The 13,799-nt window shown below is 46.2% G+C and overlaps 1 protein-coding gene across 1 annotated transcript in view; it reads left to right on the forward strand.

Moving 5' to 3' along the window:
• CTCFL (CCCTC-binding factor like) overlaps nucleotides 1-13,799 on the forward strand; it is a 270,522-nt gene that overhangs the window by 86,247 nt on the left and 170,476 nt on the right. The window contains exons 5-6 of the mRNA XM_078651972.1: nucleotides 8,601-8,771; nucleotides 11,089-11,222. Of these exons, the coding sequence (XP_078508098.1) occupies nucleotides 8,601-8,771; nucleotides 11,089-11,222 (305 nt within the window). The remainder of the gene's footprint in view (nucleotides 1-8,600; nucleotides 8,772-11,088; nucleotides 11,223-13,799) is intronic.

Below are 13,799 nucleotides of genomic sequence, written 5' to 3' on the forward strand. Positions count from 1 at the left end.
TGTCTAATTAGATCTCAAGCGTTATGACCTAATCAGATAACACGTTCCTGTGCCGTAGTGTGACTGCGTCAGATAACGGTATCTGCATCATGGGGGATTTCTTGCCTCATGGGCTGACTGTTAGTTAACTAGATAGTTAGTTTAACCAGAATAGGGTCAGGAATAGGGGGATCGATTCAGAACCTATAGAAATACACGACAGCCGAGTTCAGGTACGTTTTATATATATATATATATATATATATGCCCTTAGGGCATGTATGTGTGCCACATGTGCACCCATACACAATTCAGGGGAGCAACAGGGTTTCAAAGTGACACCCTGCCACCCTTCAATGTGTTCCCCCTTTTACCGAATCGATATTTACCGATTCGGTAATTCCCATTCATTCCTATGGGCCTCCAGGTAATACTTACCGATTTGGTAATACTTACCGAATGAATACCTACATCCCATTTACCGATTCTAAAGTACCGAATATGTAAAGTTCGGTATTTTAGATTCGGTAAATCTGGATTACCTACATCTGGCCCTTAATCTCCCGTCCCTAACAAAAATGAATGTGTCTTCTCATGTAACGTAACTGGTGCTATGTAAAGCGCTCTGATACCTGATTCGGGTCAAGTTTGCGCTATATAAAACTCTGCAAAAAAAAAAATGCTGCATTAGCAACTCACATCACAGTGAGAATGCCGATCTTGCAATTTCACCTACAAAAATAATGTATAAAAAAAACAATTTTGGGGTTGAATAAGGAGGTGTTCCTGTTATAGTAGGGATGCTGTCAGTTGCTCTCTAAATTTTGCTGTCTATTTGGGACTTAGAATAATTTTTGATTTTGCATTTCTGTATAACCTTTACATTGAGAGCCTTCACAGTGTTGCCTCCGTGTAACCCTTTTTTAATTTGTCATAAACCCTTTAACTTTATTTTATCTACAACTCAGTTATTTAGTAGACCTATTTACTTACTAAACTGTGTTTATGAGCTTGACGCTTTGGGTGGTGCCTTAACGCGTGGACACATTGCCTCACGAAATTGAGGTTTAACACCATCTCCGATTGAGTGAAATTGGCAATTCTGCTTATGATCAATTCTGAGGGTGTCTCAAATTTTGAGGTACACACACACACACACACACACACGGACACACCCCAAAAAAGCGATGTTCTACTTGCACTGTTACTCATTCCACTTTGGGTAGATACCACACCTCGCCCATATTGTGCTTCTCGGCTTCAGACCTGGTTCCTTCCACTGTAACAGTGAAAGGCACTGTGTACACACTAACATCATTATTCTCATCAATATGATGATATATATAACGCTCTTACTACTCTGCGGTTTCCAAGCACAAATCCTCACTATATCCAAGATCCAAAACAGGTGTGTTTTCAAAGCTTTCTTGAAAGTAAGCATATTATTGCTCTGCACCCTGCTGCGTTACATGCCTTTTAAAAAAAATATATATATACGCAGAGACTCCTGGGGATTTTGACCTTCAATTACAGCAAAGATACATTGCATGGAGGACCCAGGGTTCCATTTTAGGAAGCCCTGGTTGCCTGGTAAGGAAAAGGATGAGTGTAATCTCCCTAGACAGATTTGTATCTTGTTGCATTCCTGGGAGCTGGGTGTAGACACACTGGAGGGAAAAGAAAGAGACTTGCGCTACAATTCCAAAGATTGCTCTTTGATTAACTGATAGATCACCAGGACAGATCTCAGGAAGGGAGATGGGGCTGATAAGTGAATCATAAAGATTAGGGCTTGGGGTCTGGAATTAACCTTTTGATGTACATATTACTGTGGTAGACATCCAGGTGTGAACTCTTGTCACTTCCATGAATTGTGTTGTGTACAATCAGCTTCGAAGTTGTGCCTGCCTGGCAGACCTCTTTCATGGAAACGCATGAAAAGGAGATGGGCCCCCTTCAAAACCAGCAGAGTCCCAACGTAAAACTTTGAAGACCCATACCCTAAATCAAATTTGATGTCTGAAAGAGGACTATAACAAGGGTACGTTGAGTCTCCTAAATGTTGTCGTCTGTCAGGCAGCAATACGGGCTGTGTGCGAAGGGGAAGCTCTGCAAGACTTCTGCCTGTGACCAGGACTGGGGGCCAAGCCCGGCTACTCTCTCTGCTGAGCGAGGGAACATCACCCAGGGAAACCAAGACCACTTGCCCTGGAGCCTGGAGCACCAGCGCCTGTCTGTTTGCCAAGACCAGTGTGCCCTGAGAGGAGGAGGACAGTGTTAAAGGTAGCGAGGTCCAGTAGGGAGCTCCACCATGAGGACTCCTTGTGCGAGGTGTGAGGAGTTGGCGGTACACCATTCGGCCTGTAGCCTGTGGCAAGTCTGTCTTTAGCGACCCCTGTATGCCAGGAGATGGCTGCCATAGACTTTACCCAGATCCGAGTGCTGTGTGGCGGGTGCTGAGCCCACACAACCTTGTTTTGGTGACCCTGTATGCCAAAGGGGGCCACTGATAAACCAATCAGGGAATTGTAAGCGCGCTACTCACCCATGAGGGTCTCAAGGCGCTGAAGATGGGGGGTCCGTAGATCTGTTTAGCCGAAGAGCCAGGTCTTGAGGGTCTTCCTGAAGGTGTTCAGGGAGGGGGCTCGTCTGATGTCTGCCGGTAGCTCGTTCCAGGTCTTGGCTGCAATGTGAGAGAAGGATCTTCATGCTGCTCTGGCTCTGTGGATGTGCAGGGTTTCAGCCAGTGCGATGTTGGAAGATCGGAGGTGTCTTTTGGGTACGTGGAAGTTGATTCTGTCGTTGAGGTATTTGGGTCCGTTGTTGTGTAGGCATTTGTAGGCGTGAGTGAGGATTTTGAAGGTGACTCTTTTCTCCACGGGGAGCCAGCGGAGTCTTTGTAGGTGCTGTGTGATGTATTTGTGCCGGGGGATGCCGAGGACCAGTCTGTCGGCGGTATTCTGTATTGTCTGGAGTTTGCCGAGTGGGACTTGTTGATGCCGGCGTAGAGAGCATTTCCGTAGTCCAGTCTGCTGGCGATGAGTGTGTGGATGACTGTCTTCCTTGACTCAGGGGGGATCCACTTGAAGGTCTTGCGGAGGATGCAGAGGGTGTTGAAGCAGCTGGAGTTGACGTCATTGACCTGGCGGTTCATGGTGAGTGATGAGTCGAGTACGATGCCGAGGTTCTTGGCGTGTCTGAGGGGATAGGTGGGCTTCCGAGGGCGGTCGGCCACCATGTGCTGTCCCATGCTGAAGGGGTGGTACTGAGGACGAGGACTTCTGTCTTCTCGGCGTTGAGCTTCAGGCAGCTGTTGGCCATCCAGATTGCGACGTCTTGCATTCCTTTTTGGAAGTTGAGTTTAGCAGTGGTGGGGTCTTTGGAGAGGGGGAGGATGAGTTGGGTGTCGTTAGTGTAGCGTTGAGGCCGTGTTGTCGGACGATGGCTGCGAGTGGGGCCATGTAGATCTTGAAGAGGTTCGGGCTCAGTGATGACCAGTGTGGGATTGCGTAGGTGATTTTCGTGTGGTCGGAGAGGAAGGGTGGCAGTCTGATCCCTTGGCTTCTTCCGGTGAGGAATAATCAGATCCAGTCGATGGCTGTGGCCTTGTATGCCTGCGTTGTGTAGTCTGGTGGCTAGTGTGCGGTGGGAGTGGGTGTCGAAGGCTGCTGATAGGTCGAGTAGGATGAGGGCAGCGGAGTGGCCTTGGTCCAGGAGGGTGGGGATTTTGTCTGTGGCGGCTAGTAGGGCGGGCTCTGTGCTGTGGTTGCCTCGGAATCCGGATTGGGATGGTTCGAGGATGGCATTCTCTTCGATGAATCGTGTCAGTTCCCTGTTGACTGTTATCTCTGCAACTTTGGCTGCAGAGGGGAGGAGCGAGATGGGCCGATAGTTCTTGAGGCCAGTGGGGTCAGCTGTGGGCTTCTTGAGCAGGGGTCTGACTTCTGCGCGCTTCCAGTCATCTGGGAAGGTGCCTGTTTTGAAGGTGGTGTTGATGGTGCGTTGTAGTTTAAGTGCGATGGCGGCCTTTGCTCTGTGGTAGATGTAAGGGGGCAGGGGTGGGTGGGGGCCCAAGTGGATGCCTTTCATGGTGAAGGCGGTGTCTTCGGCCGTGATCGGTGTCCAGTTGGAGATGGTGGGCTCTCTGGTATCTCTGGCGGGCGGGGGCCGTCTTTGGCGCCTGTTGGATGTTCAGCGAAGTTGTCGTAGAGGTTTTTGATCTTAAGGTGGAAGTAGGTTGCAAGCTTGTCGCAGAGGTCCTTGGGATGGGGTGATGTCTGTGGCTGCGCTGCGTGGGTTGGTGAATTCTTGAATGACGCTGAAAAGTTCCTTGAGTTGATGGAGTTGGCGAGGATTTTGTTGTAGATGAAGTTCCTCTTGGTGTCTCTGGTTCGGTTGCGGTAGTCCATCATGGCGTCCTTGTAGGTGGTGTGGTTTTCAGTTGTCTTGGTGTTTCTCCAGTTCTTCTCCAGGCGTCTGCAGGTGCGCCTGGCTCTTGGAGAGCGGTGGTGTACCAGGCGGCTTTCATGGGGCATTGTATATCGGGGCTGCGTAGCGGGGAGAGCTCGTCTGAGCAGTTGGAGATCCAGGTGTGGAGTTCTCTGGCTGCGTTGTTTGCCTCGGATGCCCAGGTGTAGTTGTCTCGGGTGAGGGTGGAGTTAAGTTGCTCATCGGTAACCTTGCTCCAGTTCCTTCGTGGTGGGCGTGGGGCTGGTTTTGGTGCCTTGAGTTTGTCGATGGCAAAGTGTAGGCAGCGGTGGTCGGACCATGACGGTTGCGTTGTGTGGCTGAAATGGACGCAGTTTCCTGCCGCGAAGATGGGATCGAGGGTGTGTCCTGCTCTGTGGGTCGGTGTGTTGATGAGTTGTTTAAGTCCGATGCTGGCGAGGTTGTCACAAAGGATGGTGGAGTTGTGGTCGCTGGGGTTGTCGAGGTGGAAGTTCAGGTCTTCAATGAGTATGTAGTTAGTTGAGGCGATGGCGTTGGGTGTGATGAAGTCGGTGATGGTGGTAGCGAAGGGTGTCAGGGGGGCCGGGGGTTCTGTAGACAAGGGTTCCTCGGAGTGTGGTTTTGGGGGTGGTCTGGATCTGGAAGTGCAGGTGTTCGGCAGAGGGGAAGGGTTCTCTGAAGTTCGTGAGGCAGAGGGTCCTCCTGTGGGCGATGGCGAGGCCCCCTCCAGGATTGTTGGGGCGATCTTTCCTCTGGATCTTGTCTCCATCTGGGATGGCGGTGTTGATGTCGGGGGCGGAGAATGCGTTGGTTCAGGTCTCTGTGAAGAAGGCGATGTTGGGCGAGGAGTCGAGTAGGTTCCAGATTTCCATGGCGTATTTGTGTGCGGAGCGTACGTTGAGGAGGAAGCATTTTAGGGTGTCACCGGTGTTGGTGTCGGTGGTGTTGGAGGCCGGGTTGGCGGTGAGGGTCTGTCGGCAGTGAAGGCAGGAGAACTGGCCATAGGTTGTGTTCGGCGAGACCTGTTGGCATTCCCTAAGTCTTCCAGGGTTGAGTGCGAGGAGGGTGGTGCTGTTGTAGCGGTGGATGGTCGGGGATCCGGGGTTCCTGACGCTGGCGGTGGTCGGCTTGTGGACGGGTGCAGACCGGACCTGTGGATGCCTGAGTAACGATCCCCATCTGCCAGGAGGGGCTGCTGTGGTATGTCAGATTGCACCTGAAGAGATTATGTTGCGCCCTTAAGTTACTGCGGCAACCCCATATGCCAAGGATTGCAGCTAGGACCAAATAATCAAATAAGTCGAGCCATCGCCCGGACTGAAGTGAGGCTGTGACAGGAGGCCTAGCCATACCAAAGGATCTGCACTGACTGACCCCCGTGCACCAGGAGGATGCAGAGGAGGACGATGCGCCCTCATGGGACTCCCGTCAGTAGCAAAAGGACTGACTTCCCCCGCAGGGAAGGACTTGACTTACTGCATCACTGTGTGCCAGAAGCTACTCCGATAGCGGAGGAGAGTGTCTGTGTCACTCTGGAGAGTGAGCCTGCAAATGCCTAACGCTGCCACATGTACTGTGAGCAGCCTGACTTTGCAGAGCCATCGGATCTTGTGAGTGCCCATGTTGATGGTGCCCACTGGAATGCTAAATGCTTCTGTGGTGCAGGAGTGGGTAGTACTTATTGGGTCCCCAGGGGATTCACTGCTCAAGGTCCTGCGCCACCATAGACACTTTTGACTGAAATCCTGAAGAACCAAAAGGGAGCTCTTTAGTTCAGCCACCAGCGAATGGGAAATAACTCTGAGCAGGTTAAACAAAGATGGTGCGATAGAGATTCGCCTGATGACCACTAGAGCCCAATTTCAAGGGCTATTGTATTGTTGCATATGAATTCTGCATCTCTGCATACGTAGAGTAAGAAATAAAATGCTACTTTTTCTTATAAAAGCAAGTATTTGGATGGACGTTGATTTATTGTTTGTACTGTTTGCATTTTGAGTTTTGAGTCGTGTTCACTCACATTTCTCTACATCCCTCTGAGGGAGTCTTGACTGCTCGACCACAGCTACCACTGAGAGTCAATTGCAGGAGGGGAACTTAGTCCAATTGAGCGGGATCCAAATTTTAGGTCGGGCCCCAAGACATTAGGAGTAAAAGGCCTCAACCACCAATGTTGGGCCCAGTACCAGTAGCCAGATGGGGTTCTGACGAGATATTGTTATGTTATGTTATTTTAACAAGTTCTTGTATAGTGCACGTCCACCGAATTGTTTTTGTGGCGCTGCTCTAAGAAGTGCTGTATCCCTGGGGACTTACTTTGGATGGACGTTGATTTATTGGTTGTACTGTTTGCATTTTGAGTTTTGAGTCGTGTTCACTCACATTTCTCTACATCCCCCTGAGGGAGTCTTGACTGCTCGACCATAGCTACCACTGAGAGTCAATTGCAGGAGGGGAACTTAGTCCGATTGAGCGGGATCCAAATTTTAGGTCGGGCCCCAAGACATTAGGAGTAAAAGGCCTCAACCACCAATGTTGGGCCCAGTACCAGTTGCCAGATGGGGTTCTGACAAGAGATATTGTTATGTTATGTTATGTTATTTTAACAAGTTCTTGTATAGTGCACGTACACCAAATTGTTTTTTTGGCGCTGCTCTAAGAAGTGCTGTATCCCTGGGGACTTACTCGTAGGCTTGTCTAACAGCCAAGTCTTGAGGAGCTTCCTGAAGCTCAAGAGGTCTGTGCAAGATCTAGTTTCTTAGTGCAGGGGATTCCAGTAGCTGGGAGCTAATACTGCGAATCTGGCACCGCCCATGCGCCTCAATTTGAAGGATGGGATAGAAAGAGGATGCTTATGAGCCGAACGAATATTGAGTTTATATTTTTCAGAAGTGTTGTGTCTTCCCTTTGTTCTTTTAGTAGGGGTATTAGTAAGCATTTCAGAACTATCCCATGAGAAAGTGATTAATTCAGTCAAGTAAAGAAATGATTCTTGACTACAGATATAATTGATTTTAAGATACATAGGATCAGACTTTCACCTTTGACGTTAGGGTTTGAAGTCGATCTTGGGGAGAAAGATTGAAGACCATTAGGATTCCTACTCAAAAGTTCTAGTTGCTGCCTGCACTCCTCAGGAGAATGCCTTCTTTAATTTGTTGTCTTATCTATAAAGTAACAACAAAAGAAAGTACGCTGTTCCCCAAGGTAGAGTAGAAAAGGTGTAACCAAGCAAAACAAAAGAAAAGGGGAGACACCAACGAAGGTAGGGGAATCCCCCTTTCGGAACTAAAACCCTCACACACCCAGCAAGTTAGGTGTCATGCTTCATCATTTGGGTTCTGCTCCTCGTCAGACTGGCGCTGCAATGTCTGACGGGCTTCCAAAAATGGGCCTCTTTACCGGAGATCTTCTGTTCCTGCCAGTAGGTGCATGTGGGTATGAGGGCTTTAGGGAAAGTGTAGACAAGTATAAGTGTGGGGATTAAAAAGGGTTAATAAATCCACGGCGAAATATTTAATAATGTGGTTTACTACCCTATTAAAAACAGTGAGGAGACTTATACACGCTGGTGCTAGGATCCAGCAGTGTGTAGACTACCTAGCGGTCGACATTTTCATGCAAGATGTGCAATTCATCAGGACCTAAAGAAAATAAGTGAGTGCTACACAAAGAGGAAGGGGCAGATACTACCTTTCACTTGAAGTATGATAGGCAGGCCAGATGGTCCTGCTGAATCTTAGTGGGACCCTACTAAGACCAAAATCAGGCGTCAACGGTCTTTCCACGTGTGCTGGCACCCAAGGTTCAGGTACCTATCCGCAGGACGTAGACACTTCACCTACCCGCACGGTGGAGATGGAGAGACCGGAGCGTACTTTCTTTTGTTGTTGCAGTACTGAGGCACGTACGCTGGACCCCGTTAAATATTGCCCTTCAGTATCCCTCCCTTTGTTGACTTATCTATAAAGTAGTCATTTTATCTGTCATAAAACTCTTGTCATAAAACTCTTGTGTGGAGTCGATGTTCTAGTGTACAGAACAGAAGCTTGTCCAATAGTTTAGAAATCTTTCCGCTTATTGTGTGCTTCTATAATGGTATTAGCGTAATAATGAGTCTTTATTTTACCATACTTTTTCTACACAGTTATATTTGTATTTTTTATCCATAGGCGAAACAAAAGCTTTTCAATGCAACCAATGTGTGTTCAGCTGTGCGAAGCTCTTCAGCCTCACACGTCACCAGAGGAGCCACACGAACGAGAGACCACATATGTGTCACCTATGCAGCAAGGCGTTTCGCACCGTGACCCTCCTGCGGAACCATATGAATACACATATGGGTATGCTGCCCCTGTAGTTATCCCTGTCTCTTGTCATTCTTGTACATACTTACCATTTAAAAGCCTACAGAAATGCTCATTTTATATAAATTTATTCCAATTTGTATACCGCTATCCACAAATATCATCAAATCTTAGAACTATCTGAATTTAACGAGTTTTCCGCAGACCTGGAAGGGCCATTAAGGAATGAAAGATTGTTTGGTCTTGTCTGTTGTTGGGTTTGAAGAGTGTAATTAGTAGAGATTTCGTACAGTATAACTATCACGTTTTTAGGTGGTTTGTGTGAGTTAAAGTAAAATAAATGTGATCTAGGAAGATCATTGACGTGTCTGATGTGTATGCAGAAAAACTTTTTTTCTACTATATATAATGCTTTTTTATATATGCATAGCAGTCCAGAGTGAAAGCGGCATGTTTTTGACACCTGACTTCCTAGTCTTAAGGCAGAACGTCCTTGAAATGTAGTTCATAGTCCCCATATCTTGCATTGGTGTGTAGGCAAATTTGTGGAAAGAGACCCCCTCGAATGTCATACGATAACATTTCATGTCAGTCAGAAAGTTTAAATGGTCCCTGAATGTTTTTAATGGTGGGGTACCTTCTGGGTACCTATAAAAGACTCAGGCATGGGCTTCAATTAAAACACAGTGAGCTGATGTACTTAGTAAGGTAGCATGTGTGATCCAAGAAGTGTGGCTTTTACATGCATGTTGATGAGACAGGATTCCCTCTTTGAATTCTACTGAATGTAGTGATTAACCACCTGTGAGGACATGCTGCCCACCAACACTGCAGCCCCCTTATATTGGAATTTGTAAAATGCTGTGATCCCAGCCCTGTCCCTTAAAGTAATAGTGGCTGTGATTGGCATGATGTAAAAGTAGATTGTGGGCCTCATTGACTGTTGTCTCTAAAACCCTGATGCTCAAGCTTAATATTTTGTATCTAGAAAGAAAAGGGCAGCTTGCTGGGCATGGCCCTTGCCAAGTTGGTACTACGGTCCCTTGTTTTGTAGGAGACCGTGGCAGGGGGAGGAGACTATTTGGATCTCAGTGAATCTGTGTCTGTTCCTCTGCTGTTGCTTGCTATTGCACTTTATGAGATTTGCTTCTAGTGGCTTATTATCTGCTTTTATTCTTAATCATTTTAAACTGGATGTCTTTTTTTAAATGGAAAAAATGAATATTCTATATTTTTATGTATTTATTCTATACTTTTATGGCAACTGCCGAAGTAAATATATATGAATGAATGAAAACCCAAATGCACCCCCACATTGTCAGTGTATAAAGCTGTCCCTCACAGAGAGCTTTCGATCTGCAATAGATATCCCCTTTGAGGTGTTGGTAATATCCATCCGATCAAGGGCTTGTGACTGTGGTTGAGGTTGCAAATCATTGTTAAAATATACTTCCGGAAGAGGCACCATGTCTGTCAACCCACCTGACCTTCCAAACCTGGAGTTGGCTGCTGGCTCAGAATAGGTTTCCTGTCCCCGCCTAATAATAATTCCGGATTTGTAAAGTACGATTTATCACCCCTAAGGGTATCGGGGAGCTGGGGGACGTTGGGGAGATTAAGCGAGCTATTGCCCAGAGTCACATGATGCTGAGCTGCCTCCGGCATCTACCATGGAAACGCTACCACCACGCTCATGAGTCAGCCGCTCTGGCCGCTGCCCCACACCTCCCCCACCCAAGGAAGACCCCATATCTGTGTGTTTATGGCAGGTGCCGTTGAGTTGTGGAAAGGTGATAGTAGAACCAGCATTGATTTCATTTGTGAAAACAAAAGTCATATAAATATTGCCCCACAGTTGTTGGGAGTTGTCCTGTCTGGTAGAGTCAAGGGCATACATTGGCAGGAAAGATGTCGGTGAGGAAGTCCTATATAGGGCAGTCCGTCTGATGGGCACTGTCTGGTCAGCAGCAAGGATTTTCCCAATGCAGCAATGTCTGGAACCCGCTTTCCCCCAGCCTCCAGATGAGGTAGGAAAGCGCGGGGAGACAACTGGGTCAGCCACAATTTTTGGGCGCTTATCTTATCTTATCTTAGGTGCCATTTGTAAAGCGCACTGACGCCGAAGCTTCCTGGCGCTGTTCTCTTACCATTGGTCTCTAAATAACACCCTATTAGTCTATTCCAGTATAAAGGGGATCAGGAAGATTAGACAGGCATGAAAATGTTCATCTACCATCAGAGCCTATATATACTTTTCGGTTCAGGAGAAAGATTTATTTTTGTCCAAGTTTATATAAGTGTACAGATGCTATTCATTATTGAGAAAAAAGAAATGACTATGTTTATGTTTCAGGAGTCCGGCCACACAAGTGCCCCGATTGTGAGATGGCATTTGTGACCAGTGGGGAGCTTGTGCGACACAGACGCTACAAACACACCAATGAGAAACCCTTCAAGTGCAATATCTGTGATTACGCAAGTGTGGAAGTAAGTCATTGTAGTTTTTGGAGAGACAAATTATTTTGTAGCTTTGCTGAACCTGATTAATGGAATCTCGCCACCTCCAATTGCACTGGCTTCACCAAAATGAAGTGTACTACACTACATCAAACCATAAACACCTGCATTATTCCCACCTCTCTGCTTGCCACCTTAGAGATCTTTCCTGCAACTATATGGATAACATTTAACACAAAACTCTCAACTGAATAATCTCTCTGTAACTCTTAGAAATGCACATGACACACACCTTCCACTGCACATGAAACCCCTCCAGTCCGGGCTTTGTAGGGCTGGCACAGCAGAGGCAGTAGGCAGTACCTCCACCTCATGCACCAGGCCCGACTAATTTAAAGCAGCCCTTTTTGCAGGTGGACATGTTTCTCCTGTACAATGTACCATGGCGGGTGCTGCTTCTGGGTATAGTGGCAGGGTGGAAAGGGTGAAGTAAGTAAAAATTACTTCATTTGATTTGGTTTAAATCACAAAAAGAGCGGCTAAAGCACATAACACAAAATTCATGAGCAAAATACAAATTAGTTAATAAATTCTCATTTAAAATTTGTGAAAAAAAACTTTTTGGGATGGTAATATTGACTTCAACAATATCGTGAAGGTAAGCATAAATAGTTATGTATAGATTTGTTAAACGTAACATCACATATACATGTATATACATGTTCAGGGTATATAGATGTAAAGTTAAGAATAGTAAATCTGTACTTACCTATATAGACTTACCTTCATGATATTTCAGTAGTCGATATTTTGTCTGCAATTTATTAGTAACAATATTTTTGTGGTCAGTATTCTGACATATAACTCATGGTTGAGTTGCGGCCTTATTGTCAATTCTGTTTTTTCTGAAAATACACCCCTAAGCAGGGCTCCATCTTAACAAATAACATGTCAAATGCCCCACATGTGCTAGGAGTTTTCTTTCAGCATCTGAGAGACAATTCCTGACCTCATCTGTTCAGGACTGCTATGAATTACGTGGTGGACTCTGTTGCGAAGTATGCCAGAGAAGATGTCATTAAATGGGCCTCTCCTACATCATTCCCACTGACGTCAGCTCTTTCGCAAGGGTCTATGCAGTGGGAAGCCACCAGCATGTTCGCCATCAGAAACATCACATTGCGCAGCACTATAAATGAGGTTGGGGAATACGAAGAACGCGACATATGCATTATTAAAGGATGTCTTATTACTGCAATTATTTAAATGCTTCCCATAGTTCTCAAATGACTTTGGATACATTTTCGCTGTTCCGGTGAGATGGGCTATCTATGTTGATAATGCCTTCATCCACACCTGCAATTACTTATTAAAAGTCAGATTTTTCTCCACCTTTAACCAGAGTTTAATTACTACCACAACTTGCAAGTTTCAATCTCTACAGTCCGATATGCAGACTAGGTTACAGGAATGTAAAAGTCGACCTCTACCAAATGTATGCTGAGAAGTTAGGGCCTTAATTAGAGTTTGGTGGATGGGGTACTGTGTCCAAACGTGATGAGATCCTACCTGCTGTATTACAGGTGCCCTGGGCTATAATATACTTGTATGGAAGGCCGGACATCCACCACGTTTATGACGGAGAATCTAGTCCACCAAACTCTCGGTAAGGTCCTTAAACTCCAACCAGTGACCATCATTGACATGCACAACTTCGGCTGCTTTCTTTGTATAAGAGAACACGATTTGTAGTTTTTGCTTCTTGGCTACCATTCATCAATTTCAGTACTTTCTGTAGCCAACTAGGGTATGAGTTGATGTTAGGCTTTCTCTCTCACTAAACCTTGACAAGCTCAAAATGTGTTATGTAATTGGGTGAAAGCTAAAAACCTTGCACTCTCTTATTTAGCAAAGTTTCTAATGCAGAACAAGTGCCATGTACTGCCTATACTTTTACATGTCCTACTGAACCTTCGAAATAACCCATTGGCTTCTGGATGGTATAACTCATGTTTGTAACATTTTCTAAAGTTCAGAAGCTGGAAATCCTACCCTGTCAACCATTCCCTATCTAGTAACGTCACCATGAACATGATTATCCTACGGGTAGAAATAACACCACCAACTCTAATCTCCAGCCACTCTAAATATAGATCATATATTGTGAGGTCATTCCCATTACTCCAAAAGACCCCAGATATTGAAGCCAGACTTACCTTTATGTCCTAGCTCCTTTCTCAACACGTGGAGCTCCCTGCTACCAGGTGGTGGGGCTGAGAATTGCTTCTAGAGCTGTCTTAAGACCGAGCTTTGTGTCCCGGTACTGCATGTGCATGTCAAAGACAGATCACCCTGTCCATGCATGCATGTGTGCCTACTCCATTTGCCTTGTGAGGGTACACACGCATGCACAAGGCAAATGGTGTGGATTGGATCCCATTGACCACAATGATAACATTTTGCAGTACTGTTTTGCAGGGTGTTGCTAATTCCTATCAGCATATGAATGAGACCTTGATAGACTCACCACAGAGGAATACAGATCAAAGTTTAGGGACACCCATAAAGGGTAAAATCAGATATGGGTGGACTTTGTGAACTCTTCAG

The sequence above is a fragment of the Lissotriton helveticus genome, chromosome 7, assembly GCF_964261635.1.
Source record: "Lissotriton helveticus chromosome 7, aLisHel1.1, whole genome shotgun sequence".
Classification (NCBI taxonomy): Eukaryota; Metazoa; Chordata; class Amphibia; order Caudata; family Salamandridae; genus Lissotriton; species Lissotriton helveticus.